The 20,086-nt window shown below is 38.2% G+C and overlaps 1 protein-coding gene across 6 annotated transcripts in view; it reads left to right on the forward strand.

The window, feature by feature from the left end:
• The window catches only part of gria4a (glutamate receptor, ionotropic, AMPA 4a), a 128,397-nt gene that overhangs the window by 52,960 nt on the left and 55,351 nt on the right, over positions 1–20,086 (forward strand). For 4 of the 6 annotated variants that reach the window (XM_079886598.1, XM_079886596.1, XM_079886599.1 and 1 more), the window contains exons 5-9: positions 7,613–7,666; positions 8,319–8,477; positions 10,666–10,833; positions 14,146–14,250; positions 14,370–14,477. In XM_079886598.1, the coding sequence (XP_079742724.1) occupies positions 7,613–7,666; positions 8,319–8,477; positions 10,666–10,833; positions 14,146–14,250; positions 14,370–14,477 (594 nt within the window). Of the gene's footprint in view, positions 1–7,612; positions 7,667–8,318; positions 8,478–10,665; positions 10,834–14,145; positions 14,251–14,369; positions 14,478–16,616; positions 16,926–20,086 lie in introns of those variants that run through there. The other 2 variants (XM_079886600.1, XM_079886601.1) reach the window with 2 other exon arrangements.

Raw genomic sequence — 20,086 nt, forward strand, 5'->3', positions numbered from 1 at the left:
AAAATGCATTAAAAAAATTATTTTCATAAATATTTTTATTTAAATATTTGGATTCAAAATAATCATTATTATATAGATTAAATTAAAATGATTGTATATTAAAATGACTATATAGATCTAGTGTAAGCACTTTGAGCCATTTTGCTAACTGACTTTAAAATTAATCTGCAATATTTTTCAAATAAATATATTTTTTAAATGTAAGATTTTTAAATATTATACACATTTAAAAATATATTTAAAAAATAAAGTGAAAAGTGTAAAAATTGACTTCTAATATAAATATTTCTAATATTTTTTAATATTTAAAAACAGTTTTATAATTCCAAAAAATATATATCACTGTAAGTGCTTTGAGCCATTTTGCTAAATAACATTGAAATTATTCTAATTTTTTAACTTTAATTTAATAATATATATTTTATTCTTTTTAAATATTTAGACATTTAAAAATATATTTAAAAAAAAATATTATAAAGTGTATAAATGTAAACATTAATATTTCAATATTTCTAATATTTTTAAATATTTAAAAACAGATTTATAATTTCAAACAATGATAGTGCTGTAAGCATTTTGAGCCATTTTGCTAGATGACACTGAAATCATTTTACAATTTGTAAAATGTAATTGTCAATAGATTTTTAAACGTTTAGACGTGTACAAATTTAAATATTAATGTGTAAATATTTCTAATATTGTTAAATATTTAAAAACAGAATTTTATACTTTTTTTTACGTTTTGCTAAATGGCATTGATATTGTTCTACAATTTCTTAAATGTTTTTCAAAAAATATTTAAAATATTTTTAAATATTTAGACAATTAAAAATATTAAAAAACATACATGAGTTGTTTTGCTTACTCACACCAGACTTCTCAACTAATGTCATGTCAACAAACCTAAAGGTGCACAATGATTGACAGGCAGATAGCCTTTCCGATTGGCTATAAAAGCACAGGCCGCCTCCCACACTCTTCTGTTGCTGTTTGCAGAGCCTATGACTGTCACAGCCACACACACACACACACACAAAACCTATTCCAGTAATATCTGTCAGGTAGCAGGAGCAGTTTATGGGTTGCACTCCAGAATACTAAATCGCTTACAGCACCTTTAAAAGGAAAGGCATAAAAACACAAAATCACAGAGAGCTGGAGGGATCACAGAGCGAGACGAACGATCAGTGCTTTCCTTCTCGCCTGCGATTTGTTATTTCCTCTGTTCTCTCTGTTCCTCACACACTCTGCCTGTCATGTGCAATGAAACTCACAGTAACACGATGTACGGAGAGACAGAGAGACGAGAGCACAAGACTGCTGCCAAACAACCTGAAACTGACACATCACAGCGACCCGAGCTGAAGTTAAAGCAACTTCGCCCATTTTAAACCCGTTTTGTATAGTTAAAGGAACTGTATGTAAGATTGTGGCCAAAACTGGTACTGCAATCACTTTCAAATTACTGTAGAGCGGTGTATTCCCTCCCCCTCCCCCTGACTCGAGGTTGCCAGATAGGCTGCAGGATCCAGCAGGAACGTTGGCTGACACGTTTGTAGCTGCAGCTGTGGTAACTAGAGCAGAGCTGGCAACCCGGATGCTGAAACACAACTGACTTCGTGATTGGTAGATAGGTGGAGGGTGGCGCTTCAGGCCAAAACACAAGATGACAACATCAACATCAGTTGAGGGCTGCAACTTCACTTTTAAATGACAATATCCTGGCCGTACTACTGTTGTCAGTGATATAAGTATTTGAAATGAACATGATTTCTTAATGTCTAGTGACATATCAGGGCCATTTTATGATTAATTGAAATACATTTCTTACATACAGCTCTAAAATGTCAGTAGCAGGGCTTGACATTTACGTTTTTGCTCATCAGCCACTCAGCATTTCCACTGGCCACCATTTTGACATCGATACCATGGGGGAAAAACTGCAAAATCGATATTTTTAATATTATCTCATAATTTGGCGGCCGGTATATTAGGCTGCTGTCACTTTAAGAGCTGACGCACGGATCCATTATACTGTTTTATATCGCCAATTTAGTGTCTTTATGTGCTGCACTTTGGGTGTGAGCAGAAAATCTGTTGGAATTAGTAAAATTATGCTCAATAAGCGTAATCCCATGCTGAAATTCAAGCCCTGCAACAATATTCATCCTCAGCAAATGAATCGAGAGAGTGAGGAGAGGCGGGTTTGTGTGTCACTCGCTGTCGGAGAGATGAGAGAGAGAGAACGCGCTGGTATTGTGTTTTCTTGCGGAAGTTTTTCAGATATTTCAGTATCGATATGTATAGTAAAATCTATATTTTTGACAACACTTAGTTTATTATTTCAGATGCCTTTTTAAAAAGACAACAATTGAAAAATGTATATTATAAAACTCAACCAGAGGTGGACAGTAACAAAGTAAATTTACTTGAGTACTGTACTTAAGTGCACTTTTTGAGTGTCTGTACTTTACATGAATATGATTTTTTTCTGGAAACTTTTTACTTTAACTTCACTACATTTGAAAGACAAATATCGTACTTTTTACTTCACTACAATTCTGTCATGGTCCTTGAGTAGAAAGTAACATCAGTCAGTGGATGATTTTGGTTGCAGGGGTTGCATTTTGGTTGGAAATGAAAGTCGGGTTGATGTCAGAACCCGACTGATGTTGGTTTCTGACATAAACCTGATTTTCATTTTCACGTTGGGTTTGGTCTTCTAAATGCGAATTTTGTCACTTTTTTGGAGCACACTAGCTTATAGATAACAGTAAGGCTAACATATTCACACTAAAAGCCCAAAAACTTTAAATAGGGCAATATTTTAGGGAACAGCCATTTGGGTGTCCTAAACCATTGTGGACGTTATTGAGTGCACATATTCAATCTCACATTCAATCCCACTACTGGAACTGTGTTCTAGAAATACATCTGATATTGATATGAGGGTAGGCAGGCTTAGATTCAGAGGCATACGGTACTGTAAGTATTACATACAACAATGCAACAATAATAAAACAATGCATTAACATTTACTTTTTACTTTTGATACTTAAGTATTTTTAAAAACGAGTACTTCTGTACTTTTACTTAAGTAAAAATAGGTCTTTACAACTTTTACTTGTAACGGAGTAATATTTGACCAGTAGTATCTATACTTTTCACTCAAGTAAGGAAGTTGTGTACTTCGTCCACCTCTGAACTCAACCCACCAAAGTGGCCAGAGGAGTGACTGTTACACATCACTGATGAAATACACATTTGGCGGGTGTTCATGTCAAGCCCTGGTTGGTAGTATATGTAAATTAACAATGTTTACTCGTTCTCTGTGTTACCTGGGACGAGAAATTCATGTTTATTTGTCAGAAAAGCAAAATGCGTCAAAAGATTCTATTTCAAATAAATGCGGTTCTTTTGCACATTCTATTTATTAAAGAATTCTGACAAATAAAATGTATCACAGCTTCCACAAAAATATGAAGCAGCACAACTGCTACATATAAAAAATATATATTAAAAATAGATAGTCTACTGAGTTACTAAAACAATCTTTGTCAAAGAATACACTTGTTTGTTCACAGTTTGAACGTTCTTGTTTCTATTTGTTAAATTTCAAGATCTGAGGTGAATAATCCATTGTTGCTTTTACAGCTACAAAGCTGGAGCACTAAATGATATTCAAAGTCACATTACACGCTTTTAAAATTAAATAAAGTACATAAACAGTGCCTGAGATTATCATTGCCACACTTAGGCCCCTATTTTAACGATCTGAAACGCAAGTATCAAGCGCGAAACGCAAGTAACTTTGTGGGCGGATCTCGGCGCTGTTGTTATTATACCGGCGGGATAAATGACTCTTGCGCTCAACGCAAATCTAAAATGTGTTGGTCTGAAGTTGCTTCATTATTCATAGGTGTGGTTTGGGCGTAACGTGAAATAAACCAATCAGAGCGTCATCTCACATTCCCTTTAAGAGCAGGCGCGCTTGTTCCATGGCAGATTGCTATTATAACGGCGGATTTGCCAGGAGCGGTTCACAGCCGAGGAGACCGACGTTCTCGTCAGGGCCGTAAAACACAGAGAAGTGACATTGGGGATGGAGAAACACACCCAGATTAGCTTCGGTTAAACAGGCGTATGATAATTTGTGTAAATGTGTAAGCTAGATTTATGCCTATTTTTCACATCTTCATGGACACAACAATGATTTCCCTCATGTGGTAATATTTTTCCTTGTAATAATGTATGGTTTTCTAAAAATGAAAACTGCTGCGTCTGTGTAGATGAGAGAAGCAAAGTGTGTGCGCGTTATGCACACGCTACATTGATTATGGCCAAGCATGCGCCCTTAAAATAGCATCTGAATAACATGCACAACGCGCCACTGGCTTTAGACTCGGTTTCTCCTGGTCAGTGGTGGAATTGTTTTCTGAAACTGCAAAATAGCACCAGGGAACGTTTGCGCCGGAACACGCCTCCTCTTTTCGCTGAACCGCCCCCGGGAGCGCAAGTTCATTTCCTAATTTACCGACGTGCGTCTGTGGAGGGAAAAGTCCGCTGTGCGTCGGGTGCAAAATAGGAATGATACATGCGTCGGTGTACAAAGTCAATTGCGCTGGGTGCAAGATAGGGCCCTTGGTGTTTGTTGTTCCAGCGCGACGTCGCAGAAAAATAGAAACCGTGTCTAAAATAGAATCGTCGCGTGTCGCCGTCGCGGCTGGTTAGGACACACACTCTGATTAACACGGACAATAACCTTTTATCGCACGTCGTTAGGACACGGTGTAAAGGGGCGGGGCTACATAAGGTCTATTTGACAGCACGTTACACATATTTTCCTTTTTTGAAGTGATTCCAATCATATTTCAAGCAATTTAAAACCATCATGTTTAACAGTGCGCATCTGAAGTGTCTCAGCTGGAGGAAATAATACATTAATTATCGGCTTTAATATATGGGCAACATTTTCAGGCTGATAACGATAACATTAAAATGAACATATATCGGCCGATACCGATGTATCGTGCATCCATATAAATTACAGTTCACCATATATTCACAGCTATTTCAAACTGAAATAATTTAACAATATTACTGTATTTTTGATCGAAAAAAAGGCAGCCTTGCTGGACTTCTTTGAAAACCTTATGATGGCTGGTGTACATTAGCGCTGTGGCGTAATGTGTATCAGCGGTAATGATGTTGGAGTCACAGCTCAGCTCTCAGTGTGTCTGATCTATGAACTCTGAGATTGCAGGGTGTGTTTGATTGTTGCACGGTCCGTCTGTTCCTCGGGCAAGACCTCGAAAGGTGCCCATCTATCAGCCTGACAGTAGATTTGGCAAATACAACCACACACACACACATACCGTCTCGCAGTTGGACATCGTCAGGTACAACATCAACAGAATGTTGTCTCTACACGAGCTGCCAGTCCTGCCAGCGTGTTCCTGGATCTGGCATCTCACACAGACACCGGTTACACGCTAGACCAGGGCTTTTCCATCTTTTATATGTCACAGACTCCCAAATCATCCTGAAATTTAACCAAACAATGAAGTAATATTATAAATCTAAAATTAAGTTACTTTATAATATTTCTTTCTAGTCATTATAGTAATGCACAGTAAAATTTATTTTTTATTTAATTTTTTTTCCCTTCTATTTTATGAATATGTTTAATTATTTTTTTATCTGATTTAATCTATTTAACAGATTTATAACTATTATGGTTATTTTAATAATTTTCATTCTAATCTAACTTATTGATTATATACATTTAATATATAAAACTGTTTAGTCATTATGTACAGTAAAATGTATTATTTAATTTTAATCAAATGTTTATTTTTTGTTAAATTTTATCAAAATGTTTAGTTATTTTAATCTGGTTTAATCTATTTAACAGAATAATAACTATTATTTTTATTTTTATTTATTATTCATTTATTTATTTTTTAATCTAACTTTGATTATACACATTTAATATATAATTTGATTTCAAAATTACACTCGTGATTTTATAAGGAGCCATTTTCAGAAGTCCAGTAATGGTGTATTCATGCTTGAGTTTTAGAAAAGTCTAGAGAAAAATTAAATAAAAAATTATATATATATATATATATATATATATATATATATATATACACTTCAACTTTTTTTGTGTTGTGGCCAATTTGATTTCAAAATTACCCACAAAAAAGTAAAACTTTAAAAGGATATATATTATTATTATATTTTTTTTACTTTTAAATTTTTTTCTTCTAGGCTTTTCTAAAACTCAAGCATGAATACACCATTACTGGACTTCTGAAAGCACAAGAAAGTGGCTCCTTATAAAATCACGAGTGTAATTTTGAAATCAAATTGGCCACAACACAAAAAGAAGTTGAACTGGAATTTTAACTGGATTGACAGGAAGAGTAATTTTCTGAATTGTAGTTCAAAGAAATAGAGTGCACTCTTTCAGCAGCGCTGGTTCCGGAAGTATTTTCTCCATTCATTTCTCCCATAGGGATTTTTAAAAAGTCTTCGTTAAAGAGTTATACGCCATGAACCAAACCACTTAGCTACGAAGAGAATCATTACATTACAGACTTTGATTTGAAGCAAAAAAGTAACTATAGAAAAAAAACAAAAAAAAACAACTATTGATATAAAGATCGATTTAAATATGATGTACAGGTATGTGTATTTACATACACCTGCCAAGGACCAGATGATTTTTTTTATTATGTCCTGATGCATAAAACCATAGAACTCAAATTAGTGTACTTTCTTTTTCACATGACTGTATATGCACACACACACACACACACACACACACACACACACACACACACACACACACACACACACACACTTCAAATCTCTAATTGGTGAGGATTTTTAGCAGAATCATGGATTAAATGTTTATAAGTTATCTTTAAAAATCAATCCCTCTACAGAGTAAATGCACTGGATTTGTACTTCCGGGATTCAACAAAAGGTTTTTACCATCCTGATCCACAACAGTTAATTTATTAGGTAAGATGAAATGGATATATACATTTGTATTTCACTTATAAACATTCATCCATCCATTCAAATAGGCCTATAAAAACTTCATATGAACTAAACTTTCAAAGAAGGCTTTGTCAGGTTAAAACCTATGAATTTCCTCAAATTTGAACTGTAATTAGTCTTTTCAATAAGTCTTTTCCTATTGTGATGAATAATAGTTATTTTTATTAGGGCGGGGCTTGATTTTGTCCGTGGGGAATTGATTGGATGATTATGGTTTGCTATTGGTGGATCTCATGTGAGTGACAGGTTTGGCCCCGCCCCCATCCTCAGAGAAGAGAGGCAAGAACCAGGGGAAGTTATTTTGATTCAAGATTACAAGGGAACAAGGATTTTCAAAAAAATAACATAAATGATTTGCAAGGATAAATAATTTATAATAAACTGCAATATTCCATAAAAACAACAATTGTCCATTTTGATTTCATGGTGAATTTAAAAAGCATTTCTGAATGTCTGATAGAACTTAAAACTGTAAATGCAATGTTTATATCACACACACTTTCACAAATGAACTCATTCCTTATATTTCTCTCTCTCTCAGATTGTGAGTGTGGGGAAACATGTAAAAGGATACCACTACATCGTCGCTAACCTGGTGAGTCCTGGCACTGGTTTATCCAGCTGAGTGAGAGAGAGCGGCAGTGATGGAGCGCTCGAGGAAATGAACAAATGTAGAGGACAGCGTGTCCTCTGGCCGTAATTCTCCGTGATGGAGCTGAGCCACTTTATTTCCCCGAATAAAACCCCAGACTAGAATTACATGTTGGCATGTTTTGTGCTCCAGACATTCCTCAAATCATGCGTGCTTTTACTTTTAAGTGAGCAGATGCACCATTTTCACCTGCAAAATGTACACAAGAGACCTCCTTTTTTACTTTGTTTGTTAAGAAACCACATCCTCAACACCCTAGAAACATGGTGTCTCATACTTTTTTCTTCTTGGGTGATAGATTCATCTGAAATGGTGGTTAGTCTCAGGGAATTTGCCGTCTTTTTCATTTTCGGAGAGTCTGACTATGATGGACCGCTGAACCTGCACTTTGTTACGAGTGATTTATCGTTGCTTATTTGTGCTGTGCCTTAACTCTGTGTTGACATTTGTTAGTGTGTCAGCATGTGGGATATTAAGAAATGTTATAACTCACTCTGCCTCACATTCGTTCAATTCATCTCCCGTTTTCCATCTCCACCTTTTCAGTGAATCGGCTTCATTCGCCCTCACTGTAATTTCCTCTCTCCCCTGACAGGGTTTTAAGGATATTTCTCTTGAGAGGTTTATGCACGGCGGGGCAAACGTAACCGGTTTCCAGTTGGTGGATTTCAGTAAACCAATGGTGATCAAACTAATGCAACGCTGGAATAAACTAGACCAGAGGGAGTATCCAGGATCTGAGAGCCCACCCAGGGTAAACGCAAATACATTCACAACATAATTAAACCCAAGTGCAAACACCAATAAACCAGAATAACAAACAATACCAATTGAGAGCGTCATTACGTGCACATGCTTTTAAAGACCTTAGGTAACAGCTCAAAGATTTGAGCTATAAACTCTAATGAATAATTCATTTTCGTCATTCTTTGCGCAGCAAACAGCAGGTTGCAAATCTGATGCTGTAATACTGTCAGACACATGTGGCAGAATTCCAGTCACAGATGTTTAGCCAATCAGACTGTGACAGGACACGTTCTCCGTCAAGCTTTAGCCAATGAGAAGCTGCCCAGTGATATTTGAGTCAATTACGCCATGACGGACTGCAGCCGGAGCCGCATATTAACCCGTCTGGTGGGACATGTGTGAAATGAAGTCAATGTTTACATTGTTTTGATGCCCTAGTGAAAAATAAATATACCAAAATGTATTTTTAAATGCATTTATTTTCTGCTAAGTATACTACACATACATTTAGATATTTATGTGCTTAATATAAATACCTTGCAATTGTACTTTTGGTATACTTTAAGTCTGCTAAATTGGAACAATTAATTTTGTACTTGATGCACTTAAGTTTCCGGAAATAGTGCTGAGGTCCAACTAAAGATGTACTTTAATATATTTGATTGTGCTAAAATTTAACTATTGCAAGTATACTTTAAATTTCTTGCATTTTAAGACTGATATTATACAGAGATCATACTATGGACTGGACTGGACTGCATTTATATAGCGCTTTCACAGACCTATGGCCACCAAAGCGCTTTACATAGCCTCACATTCACCCATTCACTCACTCATTCATACGCCGATTCAATACTATCCTTACTAATAGAGGTATTAAAACACATTTAGGCTTAATGTTAAGAAATTTGCATTGTGCAGTAAAGAAGTACTCCAAAATAAAGTTTAATTACAATATTTATATCAGTAGGCCAAATCTCAAGCGATATGTCAGTAAATATGTTAATGTATTTGTATACTTTTAGTATGAAATTAACGTATTTTAAATACATTTTGGTATAGGTTTTTCACTAGGGTGACTGGGATACCATTTTAATTATCCAAGAGACAAATTCACAGCCTTGGGAGGAAGTGACATTTGCTTTTTTCCTTAATTGAAAAATTTAACATTTTAACAAACAAAACAAAAAAAAACATTGAAAAAAATGGGCCACATTGAAATATATCTACACACACTATATACTAAAATGTGAGGACCAAATGTGAGTGAAATGCTTGCACCATCAAGCTCTTGCAGTACCACACAAAATTATTAAGGTTCTCCCTAACTGGAAAACAGTACAAATCTACTCATTAAGATGATTTTGTGCTGCATCAGCTCAAAAAAAGTAGCTTTTCCCCTCTGTTGAGAACATGGAGATCCTTCTCTACTCCCATTGATTAGAACTTCCATCCTGCAGTCCCTGCTATAAATTATCAGAGAACATCAAACCAATCTTTACAGGTTTATTAGAGCACACTATACAGGCAAGATCCTTGACTACCTCCATCCTTTGAGCGCTCTTGATTTTCTGCATCTCACTCTCTGACTCCCCCTTTAATGATTATTGTTTGTTTCTGTCTTTCCCTCAATGTTAATTGGATGTTATTATGCCTCTGCTACAACCATAAATCTTCATTTCCGCTGATCAAGTTCATTCATAATGTCTTGTGTCAGTGCAGACGCAGCCGCTGAGGCTCGTTCTGTCTTATTGGGCCGGATTTACTCATGCAAATAGCCATGCTTTTGTATTTGTTTATGGAAATAAGAGATGAAAATCCATTTTTATTATTGGTGAGGTTGGAGAGGAAGAGAAAAAGCGATAAGATCCCTGCACTGCTTTCCCCAGCAATATCTCTGAATCTTTACTGCTCTGTTGCAACATCTGTACTGCTTTACAGCTAAATAGCTTTTCCAGTAACAAGTAGCGGCATCGCTACATTGCAGTTTTGTCACATTGCATTACGCACACAGCCTTACAAGCAAGCAGGCGGAGGCAATAATCAATGTGTTCACCTAGAATGCCCTCTCTGTTGCATTTACATCTACTTTAGGCACTTCAACAGCTCAGCATTACATTTGATATGTGACTGTAAACAGGAAGCATGGGTAATGTAGTGTGAATTTACATAAAATATTCCTTTTACCCTTTTAGTACACATCATCATTGACGTATGATGGTGTGCTAGTGATGGCGGAGGCGTTTCGAAATCTGCGCAGACAGAAGATCGACATCTCTCGCAGAGGCAATGCTGGAGACTGCCTGGCCAACCCAGCTGCTCCTTGGAATCAGGGCATCGACATGGAACGAACTCTGAAACAGGTGAGAGCGGGTGGGATTGTGGAAGACAGATGAGAGCTGATGGGATGCTGTGAGCCAGGTGAGAGTGGGCGGGAATCTGTAAGACAGGTGAGAGTGGGAGGGAATCTGTACGACAGGTGAGAGTGGGAGGGACACTGTACGACCGGTGAGAGTGGGCGGGAATCTGTACGACAGGTGGGAGTGGGAGGGAATCTGTACGATAGGTGGGAGGGAATCTGTACGACAGGTGGGAGTGGGAGGGAATCTGTACGATAGGTGGGAGGGAATCTGTACGACAGGTGGGAGTGGGAGGGAATCTGTACGATAGGTGGGAGGGAATCTGTACGACAGGTGGGAGTGGGCGGGAATCTGTACGACAGGTGAGAGTGGGAGGGAATCTGTGAGAGTGGGAGGGAATCTGTACGATAGGTGGGAGGGAATCTGTACGACAGGTGGGAGTGGGAGGGAATCTGTACGATAGGTGGGAGGGAATCTGTACGACAGGTAGGAGTGGGAGGGAATCTGTTCGACAGGTGGGAGTGGGAGGGAATCTGTACGACAGGTGAGAGTGCGAGGGAATCTGTACGACAGGTGGGAGTGGGAGGGAATCTGTCCGATAGGTGGGAGGGAATCTCTACGACAGGTGGGTGGGAATCTGTACGACAGGTGGGAGGGAATCTGTACGACAGGTGGGAGTGGGAGGGAATCTGTACGACAGGTGAGAGTGGGAGGGACTCTGTACGACAGGTGAGAGTGGGAGGGACTCTGTACGACAGGTGAGAGTGGGAGGGAATCTGTACGACAGGTGGGAGGGAATCTGTTCGACAGGTGAAAGTGGGAGGGAATCTGTACGACAGGTGAAAGTGGGAGGGAATCTGTACGACAGGTGAGAGTGGGAGGGAATCTGTACGACAGGTGGGAGTGGGAGGGAATCTGTACGACAGGTGAGAGTGGGAGGGACTCTGTACGACAGGTGAGAGTGGGAGGGACTCTGTACGACAGGTGAGAGTGGGAGGGAATCTGTACGACAGGTGGGAGGGAATCTGTTCGACAGGTGAAAGTGGGAGGGAATCTGTACGACAGGTGAAAGTGGGAGGGAATCTGTACGACAGGTGAGAGTGGGAGGGAATCTGTACGACAGGTGGGAGTGGGAGGGAATCTGTACGACAGGTGGGAGGGAATCTGTACGACAGGTGGGTGGGAATCTGTACGACAGGTGGGAGGGAATCTGTACGACAGGTGGGAGGGAATCTGTTCGACAGGTGAAAGTGGGAGGGAATCTGTACGACAGGTGAAAGTGGGAGGGAATCTGTACGACAGGTGGGAGTGGGAGGGACTCTGTACGACAGGTGAAAGTGGGAGGGAATCTGTACGACAGGTGAGAGTGGGAGGGAATCTGTAAGACAGGTGAGAGTGGGAGGGAATCTGTACGACAGGTGGGAGGGAATCTGTACGACAGGTGGGTGGGAATCTGTACGACAGGTGGGAGGGAATCTGTACGACAGGTGGGAGTGGGAGGGACTCTGTACGACAGGTGAAAGTGGGAGGGAATCTGTACGACAGGTGAAAGTGGGAGGGAATCTGTACGACAGGTGGGAGTGGGAGGGAATCTGTACGACAGGTGGGAGGGAATCTGTACGACAGGTGGGTGGGAATCTGTACGACAGGTGGGAGGGAATCTGTACGACAGGTGGGAGTGGGAGGGACTCTGTACGACAGGTGAAAGTGGGAGGGAATCTGTACGACAGGTGAAAGTGGGAGGGAATCTGTACGACAGGTGGGAGTGGGAGGGAATCTGTACGACAGGTGGGAGGGAATCTGTACGACAGGTGGGAGGGAATCTGTACGACAGGTGGGTGGGAATCTGTACGACAGGTGGGAGGGAATCTGTACGACAGGTGGGAGTGGGAGGGACTCTGTACGACAGGTGAAAGTGGGAGGGAATCTGTACGACAGGTGAAAGTGGGAGGGAATCTGTACGACAGGTGGGAGTGGGAGGGAATCTGTACGACAGGTGGGAGGGAATCTGTACGACAGGTGGGTGGGAATCTGTACGACAGGTGGGAGGGAATCTGTACGACAGGTGGGAGTGGGAGGGAATCTGTACGACAGGTGAGAGTGGGAGGGAATCTGTACGACAGGTGAGAGTGGGAGGGAATCTGTACGACAGGTGAGAGTGGGAGGGAATCTGTACGACAGGTGGGAGTGGGAGGGAATCTGTACGACAGGTGGGAGTGGGAGGGAATCTGTACGACAGGTGAGAGTGGGAGGGAATCTGTACGACAGGTGAGAGTGGGAGGGAATCTGTACGACAGGTGAGAGTGGGAGGGACTCTGTATCAATGGTGACAATAGGCTTGTTCGACTTGAACTGGCGCTGCACAGACCGATCGGTTTATGACATCAAAGTACCGCGTGAGCAATTCAAAAGCATAAGGAGCCATCTACTATCTATTCGCTCTCGTGGTACTTTGATGTCATTCACCGATCGGTCTGTGCAGCGCCGGTTCAAGTCGAACAAGCCTATTGGCTGCATCCGAAATCGCATACTTCCTTACTATATAGTAGATGAAAAACAGTATGTGACAAAAGTAGTATGTCCGAATTTACAGTACTCATAAGAGAGTAGGCATAAGTACCTGATGACCTTCATCCGGTGAGATTCTGAAATGTGGCAAATGAATGTGGTACATCCAGATTACACTCATACTACACACACTCACACTATATACAACAAACTATTGTAACAGGTAACAGTGGGCATGACTCTACAGGTGAGACTGGGCAGGACACTGTCTGAAAGGTAAGTGTGGGTGGGACAGGTGGGAGTGGGTCGGCTCTAAGACAGGTAAGACTGCAGAATGCTGTCTGAAATGTCAGTGTGGACAGGAGTCTGTACAACAGGTGGGAGTGGGAAGGACTCAACATAACGGGTGAGGCTGGGCAAGATGCTGTCTGACAGGTAAGACTGGACGGGTGCTGTCTATGACAGGTGAAAGTAAGGTAAGAGTGGGCGGGACTATACGCAGGTGGGAGTGGGCGGGGCTTTCCCTGAAAGGTGAGAGTGGGCGGGACTCTGTATGACAGAGAGGACTTGGTGGAACTTCATGGGGGCTTTAAAACTGCAAGATGCAAAGGATGTTGCATAAATTAGCTAACAAAGTGGTTTAATCACTCTGACACTACTTTTAACTCATCTTCTTAAAGGTTTTATCCACTCAGCAAAATAAATAGCTATAAATAATACTTTTTGTTCCATGCTTACCAAAAGTGATGTGTGTAACTGTCTTACTAATACTTCTTTGTGTGTGTGTGTGTGTTTGTGTATGTAAAGGTGAGAATCCATGGTCTCACTGGGAATATCCAGTTTGATCATTATGGACGCAGAGTCAACTACACCATGGACGTCTTTGAGCTAAAGAGTAACGGACCCCGCAAGGTCAACACACATGCATTTAGACACACACAAGCAACATTTATACAGATACACACCGTAAATTCACCCAGAAGCCCACACACACACACTGAATTGATTACCCTGTCGTCTATCATCTGCAGATCGGTTACTGGAACGACCTGGATAAATTGGTCTTGGTCCAGAATGAGCTATCGATGGGCAACGACTCCGCTATGGAGAACAGGACGGTTATCGTCACGACTATAATGGTAATGTACTCACAACCACCAACATCTGCAGTCTTACACACATAGCGCCATCTAGAGGGAACAGGACATATTCCATCAGTTAGACATACTTGAATAAAACTTGCTTGCTGACTGTATTGGTGAGAGAAACAAGGAAAGAAAGCGAGCCAGTGAAAGAGAGAAAGAGAGAGAGCTGATGGTGCAATAGTTCATATATCATGTTAAACTCATCAGTTATGCCATAGATAAGGGAACAAGGGGGTTACACTGAAGAAAGAAGTTTACAAATGAGTGTTAGGTTGATGTTTTAATTTCCCTTAAAAATGCGCCACAGTAACCATAGATTCCAACAAATCAGCATAGTTATTAAGGAAACATCCCACTAGCTGACTAAAAACATCTTGATTTTGGTCAGCGGTGTCACACCTACCGACTGTTTTTGCTGAAACGTCGAAAGTCTGTCACATTCAGCGATTAATAATGGATGAGATGACAGACTGAAAGACTGCTTGTGACATTTCCATCCTATTCTGTCACGGATTGCTGAAATACGAACAGGAGCAGCATGCAAGCAATTATAATAGAATGAATGTACAGACGAATATTCAGATGCGCTATGTGACTTTGCATTCGATGTCAATTCTTAAGCCTGAGCACATTTACATTTACATTAATGCATTTGGTAGACGCTTTTAATCCAAAGGAACTTGCATTGCATTCATGCATTCTCTGGCAATGGAGCCCATGACCTTGACTCTACTGTTTTAAGCTACAGGAATGCCATATCACGCACAGAAGAAGCTCACTGGTCACTGCCAAGACCATGAGAGCCTCCCACGTACAGGCTCAGATTATTTCAAACTAGCTAAAAGTTGCTTCAAAGTCAGGGGGCATTAACAAAAGAGTTGAGTCGCTATCTGACCTCTGATTCTCCAATAGAGAATCTCCTACAGTTTGAAGCCCAAAGCTAAAAAATCGATTAGAAAGACACCAGTATTAAAGCCCTAAAAATTCAGAGCCTTTTAGCAGTTGAAATTAGCAGTTCATATTTTAGAAAAGAGGCATCTGAACAAATCTTTTCAGTAGGATTGGATATTGTTTTAAATTTAGCAATTCCCAATTCCACTTCTGCTTATCGATTTTTCGATTCAAATATGCAAAAAAAGAAAGAAAGAAGTAGTCAAACATTTAGATACCAAACATATTTATTCTGGCTTTAGGCAAAACATTCTGTTGCAGCTGAGTACTATGAACACAAATCAGCAGGCTAAAGAACACTAACTAATAAACTAGACTAACTAATATTAATTTCAAACATTAATTAAGACAAGTAAATAGTCAGCAATACAATAAGAACAAATAAGCAAATTAACAATAGCACAAATAAATGCTTATTAAAAAAGTTACATAAGTCAAGACCAGTGAGTGATTTTCTGTTTCTTTTGTTCTTTGATTAACAGTAATGACACAGACGACAGCAGGTTTATTAGGCTGCTGTCACTTTAAGAGCTGCACGGATCCAATATACTCTTACACGTGCACTTTCTTTCTCAACTGTTTACGTTAACTTCAGACATAACTGACTGTGTTTACGAGGATATTTTGACATTGTTTTGTGTGCACTTCTCCATTCAAGCACAAGAAGAGTCAATTCAGTATTCATGTACTGAACTGAGTTTTCTTTCGTGTCTCCTTTGGCTTGAATGGTTTAAAATTGCATACTTTTTCTTGTTTGTTTTTAATGCTAAGCTTTAATTGTCAATCTTTTTAGTTAATTTTGAAAATATCAACATTAGAATTAAAAGAAGGTAGAACACAAGAAATACAAATATTAATAAACAGCGCAAATCCAATCCAAAAACAGTTTATGTCATTTTTCCCCCCTCTTTTTTTTAGTGTTAAGCTTTAATATTTTAATGATTTTTATGTCTATTTTTCTAAAAGTTTGTATATTCAGTATTTTGAGTGGAATTTTAAGTGCTGTAAAATAATTTTGGTTGGTATTTTGGCGGACACTATGGTTACTGTGGTGAATTCTGTAAGGGTTTAAATAGGGAATAAGAGCGCTAGAAAATTATACCTTAGCAGGCTCCTCCTCTCTCTCTCTCTCTCTCTCTTTCTCCTTTTCTCTCTTTTCTTTTCTGCCGTGCGCTTTTTAAGGCGATGGAGAATTTTACCTCTGCAGGATCATCATCGTTTCCGTCACTGCTAAAGAATCCGCTGTTCAGACACTGAGCAGAGAGAAGAGGACGAGACAGCCGTGAGACATCAGAGATAGTGCATGATTCAGCTGTTTTCACACACTCCTTCAGCTGGGACTGCAGCGTTAAGCATTCACTAACATTCACCCCACGTACCCGAGGTGCAAGGCTAAGGGTGTAAAAAGCAGCTTTGTGGGTATTTCGTTTTGTCTTTTTGTGACTGCTTGCCCTTGCTTTATGAATTACACAGTTGACATTTAAATGCATCATGAAATTTCTTAACAACTTTCTTAACAAATGTCCCTGCTCTCATTGTGCATGATACTATATTCTATACTATAAAAACGTCTGTTTTTATAATCTTTAAATAATAATAATTTTCTCCACCTATGCAACCACTTTCTTGCTAAAAAAGGTCACATGGTCATTGATACAAACCAATAATAGCAATTAGGGATGCACCGATATTAACATTTTGTCTGAGACCGATAACCGATAATTATTTTTATTTGAAAGCCGATAACCGATATATTGGACTATAAATCAAAATGTAAATTGTTATATAATTTTAGAGAGCCTGCTTACACTCACCATTAAAAGCCACGTCCCAAACACACAATTATAATGCTCTCATGATAATTTTATATAGCCGATATGAGAGATGAGAGACGTGCGCTGCATGTGTTGCACTTGACTGTATTTTCTTTTTTTAGGTGATTTCAATCATATTTCAAGCAATTTAAAACCATCATTATGAACAGAAGTGTCTCAGCTGTAGGAAATAATACATTATTTAATATTTATCGGCTGTAATATATCACCCTAATTTACTTAATGGGCCGATTATTAAAAAATATATATTTTGTATGAAATATCTGCCGATACCGATAGGATGGGCGATATATCATGCATCCCTGATAGCAATGATCCAATAAAATCCAATCAAGCCCTACCATTCATTATTTCCCAAAATGATATTCAGCTTTACTCAGAAATATTTAATATTACAGCAGTTAAATACATATAAACCAGGAACATTTTAAAAACTAAAAAAATTTTTATTTTTTTTTTAAATAAATGCTGTCATGATTTTTAGTGCATGTTATTCTAAAGAAAAAACGTTTCTAAATCTAAATCATCAAAATGTAATATCTTGATTGACTTTTCTGCTGACATAACCATAGTCGCATGGGTGGGGAAAAAAATGATATTAACCAATAATATCATAGCAAACAATTCAATCAAACTCTAAAACATAAAATATTATTATTCACTTTAAAATGATGGAGCATTGTGGCACTTTATGGATTTTATGTTGCCTTTAAATGTCCTGAGGAACATCAGAGGGTTGTGTTTCGTGGAGGTCCGGTTCCCTGAGGAGTGTTTTCCGTGTTTATGGAGACTCCAGGATGATCTTCATCCACACTGTGGTTATTTTAGTATCATTGATATTCTTTTAGAGTTCATGTTATGGTTTAAGATTTTAATACATTTATTTTCCGTTTTCATTCTAGTTCATTTTAATATTTTTGTTGTGTTTTTCAAAGAAGTTTTCTTTTTGTCTATGCCTATATAGTGCTTATAATTGTTATTTTTATTTTATTTTATTGTTATTTAAGGTTAAAGTAAAAGAAAATGAGAAATGATACCTAGGCAACTAAAGCGAAATAAAATAAGTTTAAGTTTGATATATTTTATTTTATTAAAAATTTTTTTTTTTTTTTTTTTTTAATGGTTTTAGTTATAGTTAATGATAATAACCCTGGAGCAAACAGTCTCTTAGCTGAAATTCACGTGACAATGATATGATCCCCTAACAAAATTGCCCTGAAACTTTGAATTGCAAGCATGTTTGTATATTCATCAGGATCATACATCATTCAAAATTGAATTGACAATGAATTTTAGGCCGCATTTACACTGCAGATCTCGATGCCCAAGTGACTATATCCGATACACATGCACGTATCCGATTCATTTCAGGTTTCCACATATGAATGAAGCCTGAAAACAATTTGAGAATATCCAAATCCATGAGCTTTTTTTCCCTGCTTTCACGCTCGTGGGTCACATCCGATCTGTGCCACACGGGAGACAAAAAACTGTATGGGATCACTCGAACCGTATAATGTAGACGTCGTAATGTTCAATTTAATGCCTGAATCCTGTTGGATTCAGAGTTCCCTCCAAAACTTCTCAAGCACATTAGTTTAACGTTTGTGACACCTTATTGAATCTCATTTCCAAATACAGCCTTCGGGAAGCAGCGAGTGTACAGAGTCACAGTGACAGAATCCCGAAATAGTTTTTTTACGCCAAGTCACAGCTATTTTACAAAGAATATAAAGGCCTGATCTCTCTCTCTCTCTCACTTCTGGTGTGGATGCCATCCTTGGTTACACATAGTGGCTTAAGTGTGTGTGTGTGTGTGGGAGTGTGTTGGTGTGTGTGCATGCATGCCTATATGTGAGCATGTGTGTGTGTGCAATGTGCATGCATGCATTTATGTGAGTGTGTGTGTGTGTGAGAGAGAGAGAGTGTGTGCGTGTGTATGGATTATCAGACTTAATTGCAGAAAACTAAACAGCTGAGATAAAACGGCTTGATTTTTAACTAATTTTTAACAGATATTAAACTCTGCTGAAAATGTAAACGTGGAATCAAAATTCACTGTAATATCCCCTCATCAAAATGTAAATCAGAACACTTGCCGTCTATTCTTTCACTTCTACTATGTTTTTATATTTACTAGTAAATATATAATTAAGTATTTTTTCTTGTATATTTACTCCAAAAACTTTGCGTTCTGTAAATATACTTGTAGTTTATTGATCATATTTACTAATAAAAATATATAAATAGGCACTTTTTTTCTTGCATTTAAAAAAAATATTTAAGTAATTTTCATTCAGTAAATATGATTTATTTGTGAAAAACGTACATTTACTGAATGAAAAGTATATTTATTCTAACACTTTTTATTCACAACAATGAAACTAAAAATAATTACTTCCTAAATTAAATTGTAAAAATGTAAAATTAGAATAATTTAAAAAATGATAAACAAAAACACCTAAAAATATGAAATATTTTATTGGTTTACCTTCATGTCATGTGACTGTACTGTAGGTGTGCGCACGCATATTGTAATTAGCGTAATTACGAGGTTTCGGCTTGTAAAAAGCAAATTACCAAAATTATGGTAATTACATGCACAATATTAGAATATGAACTTCAAATCTCATGGGGACTTATATATATATATATATATATATATATAATATAAATAGTTATATACATAAATATTTAAGGTCGAAGGGGTAATAAGGGAATCTGTGTGTTATTAATGCAGACTTTCGAACATCTTGCCAATTTAATGCCGGTTAACCTTAATAAAAAAAGAAGGTTATGGCAATAATAGCAAATAAT

This window comes from Squalius cephalus, assembly GCF_949319135.1.
Source record: "Squalius cephalus genome assembly, chromosome: 11".
NCBI classification, from domain to species: domain Eukaryota; kingdom Metazoa; phylum Chordata; class Actinopteri; order Cypriniformes; family Leuciscidae; genus Squalius; species Squalius cephalus.